At 36.6% G+C, this 18,908-nt stretch overlaps 3 protein-coding genes across 3 annotated transcripts; 2 read left to right on the top strand and 1 right to left on the bottom strand.

Moving 5' to 3' along the window:
• Positions 1-480: 480 nt before the first annotated feature.
• On the top strand, positions 481-1,011 carry LOC137724909 (uncharacterized). The gene has a single exon (XM_068463555.1). It carries the CDS (start codon positions 481-483, stop codon positions 1,009-1,011), a length of 531 nt encoding a protein of 176 aa, XP_068319656.1.
• A 5,246-nt stretch (positions 1,012-6,257) lies between these two features.
• Positions 6,258-6,878, bottom strand: LOC137724910 (uncharacterized). Its single transcript, XM_068463556.1, has 2 exons — positions 6,819-6,878; positions 6,258-6,719 (listed from the first exon to the last, which is right to left on the bottom strand). The coding sequence occupies exons 1-2, from the start codon at positions 6,876-6,878 to the stop codon at positions 6,258-6,260; spliced, it is 522 nt and encodes a 173-aa protein (XP_068319657.1).
• Positions 6,879-7,760: 882 nt separating this feature from the next.
• On the top strand, positions 7,761-11,769 carry LOC137726023 (serine carboxypeptidase-like 7). Its single transcript, XM_068464880.1, has 14 exons — positions 7,761-7,998; positions 8,111-8,256; positions 8,605-8,681; positions 8,874-8,996; positions 9,145-9,247; positions 9,400-9,437; positions 9,535-9,636; positions 9,899-9,985; positions 10,442-10,609; positions 10,784-10,855; positions 10,956-11,074; positions 11,170-11,283; positions 11,415-11,469; positions 11,561-11,769. Exons 1-14 carry the CDS (start codon positions 7,847-7,849, stop codon positions 11,642-11,644), a joined length of 1,440 nt encoding a protein of 479 aa, XP_068320981.1. The 5' UTR covers positions 7,761-7,846; the 3' UTR covers positions 11,645-11,769.
• The last annotated feature ends 7,139 nt before the right edge of the window (positions 11,770-18,908 follow it).

The raw sequence follows: 18,908 nt of genomic DNA on the forward strand, positions 1-18,908 counted from the left end.
CCTATTCCACACATCAAAATTATGAACTGAAATCAGTATTAGCAATTGTGTCCGCCAAAAGTTTCGCTTCCTTGTGGACATGAATTGGAATCAAATATGGATGTTAGCCACTGATATCTTCAATGGTTCACTGTAATTTTATTATATTGTATGCTTTTGTCACATTGTTTTTTTTTTTTTTTGGTCCATTCTGTTATATTATAGTATTTACACATTTGAACCTTTCACATGTCCCATTTGATTCATGAAATTTGATTTAGTCCACACGTCATAGTAAATGTAATTTTTTTTCATGGATTGCCGTCCCAATTAGACTACTTCTAAATGCCTACTTCTAAAAGTCAAGTCCAAACCCCAAATCCTCCAAAACTTTATAAACACACATCACTAACTCATTTTCATTATTCAGCTCAGCTCACTACGGCACAAATATTTTCCAATCACTTCTCTTGTTTTCAACCCTTAACCATTTTACCAAAAATGAGGAGCTCTACCAAAGCAACCAAGCAAAGCATGCTGATGTACATTATTTGTGCACCCATAAGGACCTTGACCAAGGCCAGGAATTTTTACATGAGGAGTGTGGAGGATTGTGCCGGCAAGATGGGTCATGGTGGTGGTGGTGTGAGCGGTTACACTGCCTCACAAGTTCCGCACGTTCCCAGAAGCTTCAGTATCAATCCTTGGAGTTCTAGCAATGATGAGGACGTGAGGCAGCTTCTTAGAACATCGACGTCAAATAGGAATAACAGTGTAGAGAAATATAATAAGAACAAGTCAGCAAGTAATTCAGATATGCATAGAAGACCAATTGCTCAACCAATTGTTAGACAACCCAATAACACTATGAATGGAATGGGGGTGCGGAGTTACAGTGTTGGGTTGACGATGGGAAGGATTGATGAGGAGACCGCTTGTTCTTTTCGGGAAGATGAAGTGAATGTGAAGACTGATTTGTATCCAAGAAGAACAAGTTATGCAGTCAAGAGAAGAACTGTTGGGCTTGCATAAATTGTGAAGGATTAAGTTTTTGATAGTCTAGCCCGTTGTTTGTTTCTTTCATGACCAGCCGATATTCGGAAATTTAGATAAAAATGATCAAAACTTGTATCAAGAAAAAAAGATAATTGCAATTACCGCTGTTATTAATCATTGTTAAGAAAAACAAACAGAAAAACACCAAAAATACTTTTACCCTACCCATATTTCCTCATTAAAGTCCTGTTAGCTGCAGGAACTGATGTTCTAATAACGGGTCCAAGTAGATTATCTCAGCATGTGCTGAGGCACGCCTAAAGTGGAGCAACTTTTTTAATAATTCCGAAGAACCATCTACTGAAACAGGCTTAACAGTCACCCTTTCAAGCATAGATGAATTTAAGAGAACCATCTGCATCATCCTTCTCGCGGGCCTAAACAAGGTCTACAGCATCAGAATGTTGAATTTCTATCAAAATAGATTTCTGAACTACAACTTTCTAGAGTGCAGCTGGTTTGAAAGTTTTAATTCAACATAAGAATACTGCATGAATCAATAGGATTAAACTCAACAAAATTTCCAGTAATCACAGAGCAGGGGAAATACAACAAAAAAAAAAAAAATCTAACAAAAGCGTGTCCCAGCGCGCCCACAAAATATTTAGTTATCGCACACATATTACTTCTTATGTGTATACTGATGAAATTGGGATTCCACCATAACCATAAAATCAATTGGCTATATAGGAAGTAACCCAAGACTTTATAATAAGCACATAGCAAACCTTGTCCCCTCACCGACGTGGGACAACTCTCAACACAGACTGGGTCCGCATTCATATATAATATATGATATATTGTATATTATACAATTGTGGTTTCATATTTAATTTTATATAAATATACATTTGTTAATTGTTATTAGCACTCAAAAAATTTTATCCTACACTCCAATCTTTTTATATTAGGAAAGAAAAATATAATTATGAGGAGTGAAAATGAGATTTTTAGAGTGTCAATAACACTTCACTTTTTGAATTTATATCAAACTGGTTTTATATTTAATCTTATTATTAGACAAAATTTCACCACAAAAATCTTTATAAATGCACGTGACACGGAGGCCGGCGGCGCGGGTCTGTATAACCGGAGTCGTGAGTTGCGGAAAGGCTTCGCAAAAGCAAAACCGTGGCTGAGGTTGGAGATTTCTGAGTTTTGGGCTTGGATTTGAGGAGAAGAGGGCCATCACGGCAGCTGGTTGGGGATTTACACGCGAAATTGTGCTGGAATGTGGCAAAGAGTTCCATGCCCATGTGTTGAAGTTTGGACTTGATTCTAATGTTTTTGTTCACCTAATTAACAAGGTGATTGAAAAGGTTCCAAAAATATTACTTATTTCCATTTCAAATATCCTACTATCGTTTTGATATAAACGCCTCGTTTTTAAATATAATAAACTAAATATCTATTCCTTTTGCAAATTTGATTAAATATTTTCCCTACAATTTTGGTACTTTAATTTTATTTCATTAGAAGTCTATTCACGTTAGTATTCCCTTTTTTCCTCCTATTTTTATGCATCTCTTATTATGATGATTTAAGATTTTTTTTAATTTTTTATTAAAATATTTATTTTAGTAAATCAAATAGAATATAACAAAACTCGTTGTTAGGAACGTTTGGTTGTATCGGTACGTTTGATTATAATGGTACATTTAGTTACTTGGTACATTTGAATTTGTGGTACGTTTGTTTTCAAAACATAAGTTTTATTACCTTTTGTCCTAATAATGAGGAATTACTTTAATTAATTATTTTTTTTATAGAAAAAGTTGTTAACAATGTAAAAGTTTAAATTACTTTAATTAATTATTATTATTTTTCTTTATAGAAAGAGTCATTAATTAACAGACAATAGCCTTTTTGTTAATTCAAAATTATATGATTTATTGTTATTATTTAACATTATCTACATTAATAAGGATTTATCTCTAATCAACTAAAAGTTATTCCAGAGACTTATCTACCAAAAAAACAAGACTATAGCATTGTGTACGAATCAAACATATTTTTAAACATTCCAAAAATATGAATATTCATTTTAATACAGTTTATAATTGGGTACGTTTTAATTCGGGGTTGGTACGTTTTCGTTTGACGTTGGTACGTTTTCATTTAATGTTGGTACATTTCCATTTGGCGTGGGTGTTGTTGACCCTAAAAATTGCAAAACCTACATAGCATGCAGGCCGAGTAACTAATGAGTTAACTATGTCATTCGCTTGATGCAGGGCGTGCCAACTTGTCGGCCGAGCTAGGCCGAGGAGTAAAATTTGTTGATGTTGCGTTAAGCGCACCGCTGACTTCTTAATCTTGCAATTGCGGCTGAGGAAGGAACAAGTCTCGACCTTCAAGTTATTATATTCGTAAGAGTATAAGCACGTCGAATCAGCACCAGACTATATGGACACAAGTACTCAAAGGAGATGTATGTCTTGGTCGTAAATGTGGTTCGGCCGTCAGAATGCCGAACTCTGAAATTCACTTGTGAATATCCAATCATAAAACCACTTGGCATTCAATGTGCCGAATGTTGTAACTCGTAACACCTTACTTTGCCGGGAAGGCTAATAAGATGAATTCTGGTAATAAGGATTCGGAAACTTTTCTCGACCGAGACTTGGATAGATAACCAGTTGGCCTTGACGCAGTGCTGTTTATCCAAACTGAAGGTGTTTCTCGGGCGGCTGATTCTACGTCAACAGTGCTGTTTATCCAAACTGAAGGTGTTCGCTGGTTTCCTTCACAGTGCTGTTTATCCAAACTGAAAAAGTGTCGGCGGAAAAAGAAAATAAAAAATCTCAAGATGTTTGAGAGGTTTGCACATGGCAGTTGTGTGTTGAATTCGAGGTCCTCCCTTCGTTGCCATTATGACACGCCCCGACCCCGAGGTCCTGGGGACATCGAGACGGTCACATGCTGGCCAACACTCGAAAGGTGACGAAAGCCATATAATTTAAACAAAAGCTGAGAAAAAAACTAAAATATACAATAGGGGCTAATTACACAAAATAAAAGTTCAACTACTAAGTATTGAAATTAGGTAAATACATAACACGTCCAAAGCATAAGTCTATCACAGAGTACAAGCAGAAACTAAGATAGAGAAGTGTTATTACAATAGATGGCGAAACGGAGCGAACATAGCACAATATCACTGGTAGGGGAATGCCTCGTAGCTCAGATCGTATTCCTCATTCATAGGTCCTGAAGGGGGCGCAAAATAAACATGAGTGGACCAAGTTGATATATATACATAATAAAACAGTTATCAACGTACTAATCCCCAGGTTTTATGAAAACACAAATATAATGATAAACATAGGTTTTCCGAAATCTAACATGCCATGTAATGTCTCAAATCGTAATTTGCATAAATAATAAACACTAGTGAATGTCCGATAACTCTTCAGGCCCCATGCCGGCTCCCCGTCTCCGAGTAGACAATCAGAGAAACACACACTACAGGCCCCATGCCGGCTCCCCGTCCCTATGCTAAGTAGCTAGAGGAAACACACTTCAGGCCCTATGTCAACACCAAACTGTCGCCCGGAATGGACCGGATTTATCCCTACGTCCCGTAGCGAAAAGGACCACTAGGTAAGTACAAAACCAGTGAACATACATACATTGAAAAACAACTTCATAGTATAAAGTCATCCATCATCTATACTACAAAGAGGTGTTCTAAACATGTTCTAAATATCATATCGTCATCCATCAGATATTCTATAAGAACATGAGTTATAGGAAAAATAGTACTAATTCAAACTAGCCTCAGTAAGCATGTTATCTCGTAAAACGTTTCATAAAACATAATCATCAAATCATGCTTTTCATGTATGCATTTCTACTATCAAAACATGTATTTTTAGAAGGGGTCCACTCACTGTACACCGTTGGTGCAAGCCATACCAAACAGGAATAACGGAAACACTGTTATGAATCGCACCTATTCACCACAAATGGTACCTTCAGTCAAACTCTACTCAAACGATTGAATTTGGGAAAACGGACATCGGAAACGGGTTAAGAGGGGTCCCACATGAAAACCCAAAAAGTCAACTTCGAGGTCAAAGTCAACGTTGACCGTTGACTGGTCAAAGTCAAAAGTCAACGCTGACCGTTGACCGTCAACGGTTAACGGGTCAATGTCAATGGGTTATGGGTCAACCCGGTTTAGGGTTTGGGTATTGAATCCGGGTTTGGGCCCTAGGGTTTAGGTTAGGAAAATGGGTTTAGATTTTAGGTGGGCTGGTTTAGGGTTTAAACCACACGGCCCAAAGGCCCAAATAGAAAGGGTTTTGGGTTTGCTAACACGACACTAAGGCCTTTGGGTCTTAAAGAAATAAAATAAAAATAAAAAAGAAAAGGGTTAGGGTTTTAGGCTGAAACCAAAACAAGCCTAAGGCCCGTGGGTCGAGAAACGGCCTGAAAGGCCTGGTGCGAACCGGAGGAGGACACCGGAGCTTCTACAGCTCTGGCCAATTGCAAACATGCACTCTAGACCCCGATCTAGGTATCAAAATGAAGCACTAGGCAAGAGGAGTATTTTTATACCTTTGGTTCGCCGTAAAACGGCATGTGGTGTTGGAAAACTCCTTGACAACCACGAAACTCGCCGGAGATGGGTGCGCCTTCACCCGTGCCGATCTCACTCTAAAACCTTGGAAATGACGAGTTCAAACTCAGTAAAACACATCCAGGCAACGACTAACATGGATAAAGGGAAGAATCAAAGCTTACCAAACCGGAAAAACAAAGGAAACTCGCTGGAGAGTTCTCGGTTCCTACGTTCTCACGGCGACGAGAGCAAGGGAGAGAGAGATGAGGTTTGATGGCGATGATGATGACGATCTCCCTGAGCAGGTGCAGCTATGGGTGCGTGTGCATGGTCACGGTGTAGAAGAGGGAGAGAGTTTCGAGAGAGGGAAGAAAGAGTGCAGAAAAAGAGAGAAGAAAGAAAAAGAGAAAGAAAGAGAAGGTCACGGCAGGTAGGGGATAGAAAGAGAAAAGAGAGAGGTGTGTTGGGGTACTACCATGTGGCAGCTTAGGGATAAGGACAAATCTCTTTTCCAGATCTTGATTGAGTGAAAATTTAAGGACTAAAGTGATAATTCTATAAATTTTTAGGGAGAATTACAGAATTACACTTATAAGCAGGGGCGGGTGTAACAATCTACCCCCTTATAAAAATTTCGTCCTTGAAATTTACAACCTTAAGCAAATAAAAACGGATACTGACTTCTCATCAAATCCTCTGTTTCCCACGTCGCTTCCTCAACAGCGTGGTTCCTCCAGAGCACTTTCACCAACGAAATAACCTTGTTCCTCAACACCTTATCCTGCTGGTCAAGGATAGCCACTGGTTCTTCCACGTAGCTAACGTCCTGATTTACCTCTAGCGGCTCCAACTGAATGATATGTGAGGGATTTGGTACATATTTTCGAAGCATAGAAACATGGAAAACGTTGTGAATCATCGACAACTCCGATGGTAGCTCCAACCGGTAGGCAACTGCACCAATTCTCTCAGTAATCTGATAGGGACCGACATATCGAGGACTCAGCTTTCCTCGCTTACCAAAACGAACAACACCCTTCCAGGGAGACAACTTCAAAAACACAAAATCCCCAACCTTGTACTCACGATCCCTGGAATGTTTGTCCGCAATGCTTTTCTGTCAATCCTGCGCTGTCTTTAGATTTCTTTTAATCAACTGGATGTTAGCATTTGTGGTATCCACAATCTCTGGTCCCACTAACACCCGTTTGCCGACCTCTGTCCAACACAACGGTATCTGAGACACTTTTCCATACAGAGGCTCATAAGGTGCCATACCGATGCTCGAATGATAATTTCATCCCATCTCAATGAATATTAAATTCATTTTTAATTATCACCATCTCATAATTTCACCCCATTAATGTCACCAAGCCTAGGCTACCTAGGCTTCCTATCTTATCACCTTTAAACTCATCCATCCATGCATGCATCCTGACCCTTCTTTGTTGAATACCAACTTTGCAGCATATCCACACGTCCACACACATCCCAACTCAACTTGAACTGTACCGCTTGCTTAGAGATATAATTTGCATCTTATCTATCCCATTTAAGAATATGCCAAGATAATTCATATTAAAAATATAATTACTATGATAAAAACATAATATTATCTTTTAATAACAAAATTATCCTCATTTTCCATCCGACAATTGGGAGTTATGCTCACTCAACGACTTTATTTGCACGGGCCGATGATGTAAAATCGGGTCCAAACAGGTGTACATTTAGATTCGAAAAGTTTAAATTTTTAGATTTAAATATAGTTGAAATTATTTAAAATATATAACAGATATTTAAATGTAAATTAATTTCAATTAATCTAAAGTAGTTCAAGTTTGAGTATCTTGATCAAATGTTTCAAAAGCTTAATCAAAAACTCAAAAAGCATAAATGTTAATAGAAGTATGAAAGTGTCTGGCAATCCTCACTAACAAGTATGAAACTAGAATGAAAAAAATATAATGTATTAAAGTTTGAAAATCACGTTGCGTCAAAATAGAAAAATGAGAATTATTGTTTATTCTTTAATTTTTTATTTTTAGTGAAGTTATTCATTTTTCTTTTTAGCAAGAATCCAAATCATGTGGGGTGTTAGAGTATAACATGTTATACGTAGGCTATTTTGGACTTTGCCAGCAATAGCAGTTGAGATAATAATGTTAATAGTAAGAGGTCAAATTCCAAGCTTTAGTTCATTACTGGCAGAGATTTGCAACAAGAGAAACAGAAGAAGCAAAAATGACGTTCAGTTCCAGCATCTGCACATCTGCTAAATTCTGGGCGTGGCAAGCATCTTTTCTGCTGCTGCTTACCAACAATGGTGCATCACAGTCGATCATCAAGAACTTGCCGGGCTTTTCCGGTGACCTCCCCTTCAAGCTTGAAACAGGGTACTTACAATTTTTTGATTAACATCTAAATTTGAACTCTTATAGAAGCCTATGTTTAATTATCTGTTTTATAGTACTGAATTATGGGTTTTAATTTGTGTCCACTTCCAAGGTATGTGAGCGTTGGCAAATTTGATGAACTGCAAATGTTCTACTACTTCATTGAGTCAGAGAGGAGTCCGGAAAACGATCCTCTGCTTCTTTGGATAACAGGAGGCCCTCGATGTTCTTCTTTTTATGGCCTCGTTTATGAAATTGGTAACTTATCCTACTAATTTGTATCATTAATTAGCAAGTAATTCATTACTTTTACTGTCTAATTAGTATCATTAATTGTTTGAAGGCAATTATCAATTTTGATTTCCACCGATTGCTACAGCAACTAGTACTTTTTTCAAGAGATAAGCAAAAACCCCTGAAAATATATTGTTTTAAAAAAACCTCGACAGTACATTTTTTTTTCCGTTGATTTGGAAAATTAAAAGTTACACCTGGTCCGCCGCACATAAACCTTACTCCTTAGGAAAACGTTTGAAAATAATTTTGTTTATTAGGTCACAAATGCAAAGCACACTTAATAAGTTCTTTAATCGTGATTCATTCCAGGTCCAATTTCTTTCCAATTTGGAGACTTGAACAAGGACCCATTAACACTTGTTACGAATCCATACGCATGGACCAAGGTGTGTGGAATTTTTTCGTCCCCACTTTTAGCTTCCATTAATAATTATGAGACCACCAGCTAACTCTCAGTTTCGTGATACTTCTCTCTAATAATTGAAAAAAATGTTATCGGAATTCCACAATGGTAAATAAAACAGATGAGTGCGTGACCAATTGAGGGTGGGCGGTGAGAGTGGTTCTTTTGTTTTCAGCTAGCAAACATAATATTTTTAGATGCCCCTGCTGGTACTGGATTTTCATACTCAACAACTCTGGAAGGGTATATCAGTAGTGATACCCTGCATGCCACAAGAGCTTACGAGTTTCTCAAAAGGGTAAGTCAAGATTTTGCATAAATAATTCGTAATTAAGAAATTAGTTCAACAGTACAAAAAAAAAAAAAAAAAAAAAAAAGTGGTTGTTTATAATTGTTGATATATTGATTTAATTTTCATTATTGCTTAAAATCATGCACCTATGCAGTGGCTTGTGACTCATCCCCAGTTTCTTGCAAATCCTCTCTACATTTCTGGAGATTCCTTCTCAGGAAAAATTGTTCCCATCATTGTTCAGCATATAACCGATGGTAACTTTATTCACATGACAAATGAGTCCTCCAACTCATATTCAATTAATTCCGCATAAATTTTAGAACTGCATAACAAAATGTGTTTGTATCTCGAAAGAATTAAGGATTAAGGACGCATGTGTTTGTATCTCTGTTGTTGAGTGCTGCAGATATTGAAGCAGGAACCGAGCCACCTTTGAATCTCAAAGTAGGAAATTGACATACCGAAAAAATTCCTTCTTATACTGTCAAATTTCATGACATCATTGTGCTAGAAATTGATTTCATCTATAATGGATTTTCAGGGATACATAATTGGCAATCCAGCTACAAACATTAAGGGGGATTTTAACTCGAGAATTGAGTATGCTCATCGTATGGCGCTTATATCAGATAGAATATATGAGGTATGCATATCGCTGTTGGTTTTGTTTCAAGTGCTAAGTTTTAAGGTCTCCCTTTGTAACTTCTAAGAAGCATATAGCAATATCACATCTAAAGTTTGAATAAAAAAAATATGCTTATGAAAAGCAAAGGAATAAACCCTCATAGATAACAATTATACAAACGTTGAGTGCAATGTGTCGCTACATTCTTATAAGATTCGGATGCAGTAGTGCACTCAAGTTGCACTCCACAAATTAACAGTTTTAATTGCTTTATTTTTAGTCAACTACAAGGAATTGCAAAGGCGAATACGTAGATGTAGATCCAAACAATCAACTATGCCTCAACAGTCTTCAAGCTTTCCAGGAGGTACGTATCACCATGGTTGCATATCCAAAGAATTAAAGTATTTTGGGGGTCATCTCAAAGTGTGGTTCGATGATTCAAGCTTTCTAATATGTAGATACTCATTTCAGAATATCTGTGCGAAATTTTTTAAGAAATCAGAAATCGTTGATCATTTGATTATGCTTATCAAGATTTCATTGTTTGTCAATAAAGGATTATTTTATTTATTCTCTCGTAGGTATATGACTAAATAATTTCATATTTAGTTCATGTTTTTATAACGACAATCTTCAAAGGAAAATCTAAAAAGTGGACCGGAACTTGACACCCTATGGACATTCTTGATTTTCAATCTGATCATGTAAAGTGTCAAATGTGTACACACACACACACACACACACACACACACACAATCCTAACACCCTGCATGGTTTTAATCTTCTGTTATATAAAGTCACTTGATCATTGAGTATGCAGTGCACTGGAAGACTTGATTCCGAACACATATTAGCACCTTTGTGCCCCAGGGCAAACGACTATGACGAATTAACAGTGTTAGAAAAAAACTGGAATTGGAAGGCGGGTATCTCACTCCCTGTTGAGGATACTTTGAAAGATTTCCCCTCTTCTCTGCAGTTGTGTCGGGTATCTCTCTCGCTATCTCTCTCTCTCTGATATTCATCGTATGGTAATTTGCTCGTAGTTTAGCATTACTTCTTTTCAATGCTAGAAGAGGTCACAAATACGAATCCACCCTCTCTGTTAACTGCGAAATGACTCATTTTATTGGGTAGTAACAAACTGACAGATGTGTTGCAGGAAGATAGGATCCGCTACTCTGTTCTTTGGGCAAATGCTATAAATGTCCGTAAAGCTCTCAACATTCGAGAGGTATATGTATCCTAATGCTATCTCTAATCAATTAAATAGTAGATACGAACTTGCAGCCATTTAATTTCTAACAAAAATATTTACAATTAACGACAAACAGGGAACAAAAGGTGAATGGGCTAAATGCAATAGAACAACACCTTATACATTTGATATCCCAAGTAGTTTTGAATATCATCGAAACCTTAGCAAAAAGTCCCTTCGTGCTTTGGTCTACAGGTAATTGTTAAATATGATACGTTCTTCATGTTTTACCAATTAGAAAAGAAAAAAAAAATTGAAGAGGCAGCATAGTTACATGTATTTACCTACAGTGGTGATCATGATATGGCCGTACCATATATAAGTACACTGGCGTGGATAGAATCCTTGAACTTGACACTTGAAGATGATTGGAAACCATGGTTTTCTGATGATCAAGTTGCCGGGTTAGTATATTATACCTATAAAGCTCAGTTTTTATTGTTTTCGTGATTTTTTCGGGTTGACAAGTTCCAATATTTAATACTAACTCTTGATCCTTTGTTCTCATTTATTTTGTCACTGATTCATTTTGCAGATACACAATTTACTATTCGAATAAAGAGTATAATTTGACATATGCCACCATAAAGGCATGTCCGATAACATCCGTACATTAATGTACTAATTAAAATCAATAACCATTCCTGATCTTAGAATTGATTCCAAGTTGCAATTGTGCAGGGAGGAGGGCATACAGCTCCAGAGTACAATCCTAAGGAGTGTTTTGATATGTTCAATAGGTGGCTAGGGCATTCTCCTATTTAATCTGTTCTAGCACACTAAGGCCTCGTTTGATAGAGAGGATTGAGTTAAGCATGACTATTACTGTGTAACTACGAGTACATTTACTTAACCGTAACGTCATTCATAATTTTGGTACATTATGTTTTCCCATATCATAGTTTTTCGTACTTGATTAAAGATTATGATAACTAGTAGATGTGAGCTTTTTTTTTATTATTTTTTTAACAAGCGATATTATTTACAAGGCTGCCACTGACTCTCTCCGTCGCTGATCTTCAAGCCGCGTGTTGATAATTGTGGAAAGGCAGGTGTATTAATGGTTGTTTTTGCGTTTATTTAATATATCTATGTTGCACATGTTTCAACTATGCCTCTTCCCATATATATTTGCGCCTATTGATTCGGTGACTTGAGCTTTACAATTCGCAGGGACGACGAGTCTACACGACTGAGTTGACTCACCAATGACTCTACGAGTTCGTAAATCTACGAGGTGTTTCATGGATAACCCTTCCTAGGCGTGAGGTGTGAGGCGAAACCTCATGGGACCTAAAATTATATATATATTACAATACTTGTAAAACAAATTAATCAACTTCAACAATCAAACAAGTAGCCAAACTACCAGTGACCAATTAATTAGAATACGAAAAAACTTACTTGGTGGTGTGGAGAATTTTGAAACAAATTGAGGTATGAGATTGGAGTAAAATTTTAATATAGGATTGTTATTGAGAATTTAAAGCGAGGGATTGGGTGAAATAGAGAGAATTGTGCACTGGGTATTGGGTGGGGAAGGAGGAGGAGACCTCCTGTGATTGGGTTGCTTGTTGCTGATATATGGGGACCAAATGTTCCTATATTAAAAAAAAAAGAAAAGAATAAAAAATAGAGAGACCTGGCCAAAATAACCTTGTTTTGGGCCAAGTCATTAAAAACATTAAAAGGCTTGGCCAAAACAGCGTCGTTTAGGGCCAAGTTAAGATTTGGGTCGATGAAGGATACTTGAACGCCCAATCAAATGCCTCAGGCGTGCCTTGGCTGCCTAGGCGCGCTCTGACAAAGCCTAGGCGAGTTTCTGCCCACTCCCAGAAAACAGAGGTGAAATTGTTGTCGTCCCACCTCCAAGGCCGCCTAGGCGCGCCCCAAGGCAAGCTTTTTAAAACACTGATATAATGTGATGTTAAATGTACCCAATTTTTTTATTTTGACTTAGTTCAGAGTTTTTGGGTTTTTTACTGTTCAATAGAGCAGTAGTTAAAGCAGACATCTTTGTGTTCGTACAGTTGGTTGGAAATGAAAATTGCCTTGTATTATCTCTATTAATTAAACCTTCTTTGTCAATCAAAAGAGAGTGAAAAGACTACTTAGTCTTCTATCACACACAAAAAAAAAATGATGGGTAATAATGTAATTTCACAGGTCCAAATTTTACTGTTTTTTATTGAAGCCTCACTTACAGGTGATGTTAAAATACCTCCAATATTAAAAAAAAAAAAAAAAAAACCTTCCACTCCCTCCATGTTCTCTCTCTCTCTCTCTCTCTCTCTCTCTCTCTCTCTCTCTCTCTCTCTCTCCCCTTCTCATTTTCTAAAAAAATGTGTTCATACACATAAAGTGTGTAGGCAAATACTAGTTTGTTAATTAAGCAAACCGTATGCAAGCTTTTAATTACATTAGTTGTTTTGGAATTTCGTAAAATATTTTTTGTATTTTTATAGGTTGGAGCACCAAGAACGTGATACTCAGTCCAAAATCTGAACACAGTGAAGAGCTAAAGCATATCCAACTGCAAGCTGAAAACGAACTGAGAGAGGTTCAAATAAATAGCTTTGAATTAAGTTGGAACTGCTAATTTAAGTAGAGTGTTATATGCTTACGTTACAAACCAGTTTATTATTTTCATAGAAAATAACTTCAATGAGGAGCGAACATGAAGCTGAGCTGACAGGTTTGCGGCTTCAGCATGAATATGAGTGTGAGAAGATGCAGGATGAATTGGATCTACAAAAGTCTAAAGTATATATCTACCATTAAATAATTGATATTTTTGTACCTTTTACTTACGGAATGATAATTATCGCAGGAGGAGAAGCAGAGGGCATTACTGCAAATGCAGTGGAGAGTTTTGGTAATAAGCCACAAGAGGGCCAAGAAGTGAATTCAAAGAAGGTTGGCTTTATAATAGATAACTCTCTCTCTCTCTCTCTCTCTCTCTCTCTCTCTCTCTCTCTCTCACATATCCACAAACACAGATTAAATTACTATAAGTTGTTTAGTTGCAGTTGATTGGATGTATTAGTTAATCTTAATTTTAGTCCACAAATTATTTACTCCACTAATAAAGAATTTGTTAAATTACTATAAGTCATTTAAGTGTTTGATTTCCATTTGAAAACTTGGGGAGTTCTAGGTATGTTGTTTATGGAAGAAGCTCAGTCTCAAATCCCTCGAACGATCTCTCAGTTGCCACTTTGTTTTCGTAGGTTGTGGAACTTGATTTTCTCTATCCGTGTGAATTTGTGCCTTAGGTTACATTTATCTGCTAAATGTGTATTTTGGAAATGTTTATTTGATGAATGCACTGGTGTAATTGATCAATAAATTACTATGATCGGTGTGTTTCTGTGGAAGTGATTCATGAAGGGTCTGGATAACAGTTTTTTGGGTTAGATTTTTGAATCCATGGGATTTGCTGACAAAGAGTCTCCGATTTTAGGGAGGGGGAGAGAGAGAGGGAGTTCATGGTAATGGTGGAGGATGCGCAAGATAGTGAGAGCCATCCGAGTAATCTCTCTCTCTCTCTCTCTGAAGGAGGCGCACGGTATCCAGTCCTAGATTAAGAGTGTTATGCGCTCACGCGTCCCTTACTTCAAAGAACTATCCGGGTAATCTCTGTCTCTCTCTCTCTCTTCTCACTGAATTTGTGTGCTTTTGATGAATTTAATTTCAAATATTAGTTGTGATTTTTTTTTTCTTTTATGCCAGAATGTGTGGTATAAATTCATGCTGGATTGATTTGTACTCAAAGTTTGTAACTTTGGTTTTTGTTTTTATGGTTTACTCATGCGTATTATAACTTAATTAAGGGCCACTGTGTAGACACAATTGTGTTTATGTGTGTGGTGTTTTTGATATGGTTTGTGTTCTTAGGATTGGCATGTTTAGTTGTTTTGTTTGGGGTTCGTGGGGATTTTTTCGGTCGATATATATTCTTAAGTTGCATATAAAAGCTTAATTGCAGAGAACCAGCAGTAAATAGCTCACGGTATAATGATGTAATAGTATATGAATTATGTCGTTCTGCTTCGTAAATCAAATTGCTAATGCAGTGTGTTTGATTTGTTTCCTCTTGAGGTACTTTCGAGGCCTGCCGTCAGCCCAATGCAATTGATCGCATCCCACATGATTAATTTATCCACGTTCGAGAATTTCTCATTATACAATTCTACTGCATTTTTTCTTTAAATTTAAATTTTAATTTTAAAATTTTGGTTTTGATTATGCAGTTTGTGGATATATGCTTTTGTCTGATTTCTGCTACGATAATGATCGAATCCAGAGGATCGAGGCCAGTCGATCTTAGGTTTGTACTACTCTATCCCTTTCTTTCTCTCTGTCTGTGAATTTCTTGAAATGTACTATTCTTGCTGTGTTTGGGAGCGGAGAAAGCTCTGGATTAGCTTTGATCGCTTGAATGTCTGATTTAGTTCAGCACGGTTACGTCGCGCAAAACGGTATTGCGCGACGCCAATCTTCGTCGTGCAAAGTGCTGCAAGCTTTTGGCGCTAAACCAAGTGAGTTTTACCGCTTTTTCTGTTGACTTTGTGTGACGCAAGGCTACATGAGTCGCGCAAAACAGCTTTGCGCGACGGACGTGCACTTACGTCGCGCAAAACATCTTTGCGTGACGTATGTCGCGTCACGCAAAACAGTTTTGCGCGACTCATGTAGCCCTGCGTCACGCAAAGATGTTTTGCACGACGCCGTATGCGTCACGCAAAGTCAACGACTTTTTTCTCCTTTACTTCATCAGTTTGGGTGGTAGAAACTGCAAACTAATTGACTTTTTTCTCAATGCTAAGACAATAGGTTTTAGTTCAATAATGAGCGGGTTGATTTTTGTGAGCATATGCCATACTTATGTAGATAAACAATGGCTATGACGGTTGGATCGTTATTTTTCTCCGTTAAATCGTTATTTTTCATTTATAACCATCGAAAAGTGTTTGTCGCGTTACTTGATCTCTAAATGTTTTTTTTTTCCTATTTTTCGCGTATGCGATCTCGAAGCATATGCAAACAAGTTTGACGGTTGGATCGTTGAAACTAGTTTCGTACAATGTGTTTCCCATCAAAATGGTTGATTTATTAATACTTTCATTAAGTATAACATAAGATTTTGTGGTATCCACTTGTGTAAATACTTTAAATTGACGATCGAATGAGTTCATTGGATTCATATAGGGTCAAGGAGTGTAGCTGTAAAAAATCATCAAAATCGGAGTTAAAACTACCGTTAAATCGTTATTTTTCATTTATAACCGTCGAAAAGTGTTTGTCGCGTTACTTGATCTCTAAATTTTTTTTTTTCCTATTTTTCGCGTATGCGATCTCGAAGCATATACAAACAAGTTTGACGGTTGGATCGTTGAAACTAGTTTCGTACAATGTGTTTCCCATCAAGTGCAATGGTATATGTATTTACTAAGTAGATTTTAATTTATTTATTTTGTACTTATAACACTTAAGAAATTGAATGATATATATGTAAAAAAAATTATTATGGGTTTTTTTTTTGGAATAATATATTATTGTGGGGTTTATGTGAAATAAAAATTGAACTTGAAAGGAGTAAAGTCACATTTTTGGTAATTTTTTTAATACTTAAAAAAAAAAAAAAAAAAACCTTGCGCGACGTCAAATTGTATACCTACGTCACGCCAATTGAAAATTTTGGCGGTCCATAATGAAAAATAGGCACTTTTTTTCAATTTTTTCAAGTTTTGCAACACGGCCTAAATTGCAGACTTTCCCTAATCATATACCCTATCCTCTTTTCCTAAATTACAGAGGAGGGAGACACGGGTTGGCGAATTCGATCATGCGTCCTACAGTCCGCATCGATCTCTTCCATCTCTGCTTCGTGATCCCTTCGATCCCTTCAAGAGGTAATTAAATCTCACTTCTTTCTCTGATTCGTACCTTATTCTCACTGTTTTTCTCGAATTGTTTGTTTTTCTTGGATATTGTTGTGTTTCAATCCCAAAATTTTTCGTATTTGAAGGGATCTTATTTCTGGTATCTGATTTGTGGAGGGTTTTTTATACTTTTAAACGTGGGGTTGTGGGTGTTTTGTCCAGGGAGCAAAATTTATCTGGTTAGGCTTTTTCCCTTTGAAAATTAATAGATGTTCAAATTCGGAACCGTGAATTATTAATTTATTTGTTGTTGTGGTAATTTAGGCACTTGAAAGCGAGGCAATCATGGTTAGATTTCATGTGGTTCATGAAAGACTCGGTCAGGCTTTAGAAGGTTTGCCTGATGAACTTTACCTATCAGATGAAGTTGAGGAACAGGCATATACATATATGTCCCTTTTATCCATTTTCAAGCTAATGCTTCCCATGTGTTATTTCATTTTTTTTCACACAGACAGATCCAAATTTTACTACATATATTTCAAGGAATTAATGTTGGATGCAAAGAACAATGTTACAGTTTCACCATCATACGTCCAAATATTGTAAGTTTGGGACTTAACCTAAGGTGTAGTTAGCAAGACCACTTACAAGTTATAAATGTTTTTTTTTTTTTTTTTTTTTTTTTTTTTTTTTGGGGGAAGCAGTTGAAAAACTTGATATCACCTTTGCATTTGTATGTTATCAATGTAAAGATTATTCTTTTGTTCAGTTAGATGTCAGTTTTATAATCAATGCTTTGGTTAACTATAAATCCACACACCGTTTTCATAAGATTTGTTTTTCTGCCAACATGTTAATTTTTCTCAATGATAATGCCATAATTGGAATATTTTTTATAGAAATGATGTAATGGGTTAATCTGAAATTTCGAACTGAACTTTTACATGACTGCTATTGCACATGCTCCTCTTTTTTGGTTGTTGGGTTTTATTTTTATTTCATTTTTTGGTAAATGCAATTGTTGGTTTTGCAAAGAACTGACTTCTATCTTATTTTTAGTTCTCTATGCATGTAGTTTCACCTTTTTTGATCTCGAGTATCTGGTTGGCTTTATTTATCAGGCCCAGGGTTGTGATTCTGGATGCTGACATGATTAACCACACTTGGTGCGGAGAAATGCAAGCATGTTGCAGCGTATTATGGGTATATTGCTACTACTTTTTTTCCCCCTTTCTGTAAATGATACTAGATTTTAACCAAGACCAGATTGTATCAAACAAAAGCATTGTTTTCCAACTGGTATAAAACAAGATTCTTTTCCACCAAAAAAAGACTAGGTATCCATATTGTATCATTATTTTCTTTATAGTATAAACCTGTTGAATCAACCATAGAATTGGTTTTGGAGTTTTCGTTTGATCAGAAAGTGTTTTTTTGGGTGAAAGTTTTAATCGGTGAGACTCGGATGAAAATGGAAGAATTTCTCTAAGAATCAGACCCTATGCATTCTTACTGTTTAATGCTGAGAGTTTCTATTCTGTTATATTATAATGGAACCAATGCAGGTTTACTTCGACTACATGAGGAGCTTCAGAGTTGAATTTGATTAGTTTTTTGAGGAAGGAATGATATCAGAAATTGAAGTTGGATTAGGTTCGTGTGGAGAGCTATGGTATCCTTCTTATCCTGAACGGCATGGTTGGAAATATCCTGGTATTGGTGAATTCCAGGTACCTTAACAAATGGTGATCCCTCCTTTCATTAGTGGCATGCATAATAGCTAGGGACTGACGGTTATTTATAAATGTTTAAGTTAATAGCCCTTCATTCATCTGTGGTTATGACCTTAAGCCTGTAGCTCATTTGATTTTTTACTTCTATCTGAACTTTGAAGTAGTTCTCTGATTCAACCTGGTTTAGTCGATCCCCTTTTGTCGCGATGCCAATTTACGGTTCTTATCATGTAAATTGGTTGAATGTTGCTTCTGTTTCTTATGAAAACAGAGAATATTTTGCAACCACGTCTTTTGTAATCAAGAACGTTCAATTTTGTCCTGTTAATTGTACAATGTCTTTTCATATCAGCTATGTTGAATGTATATAAAAACCAAGCTGCTTATCTTATCGACCCCTTTCACTCA

The sequence above is a fragment of the Pyrus communis genome, chromosome 2 (genome assembly GCF_963583255.1).
Source record: "Pyrus communis chromosome 2, drPyrComm1.1, whole genome shotgun sequence".
NCBI classification, from domain to species: Eukaryota; Viridiplantae; Streptophyta; class Magnoliopsida; order Rosales; family Rosaceae; genus Pyrus; species Pyrus communis.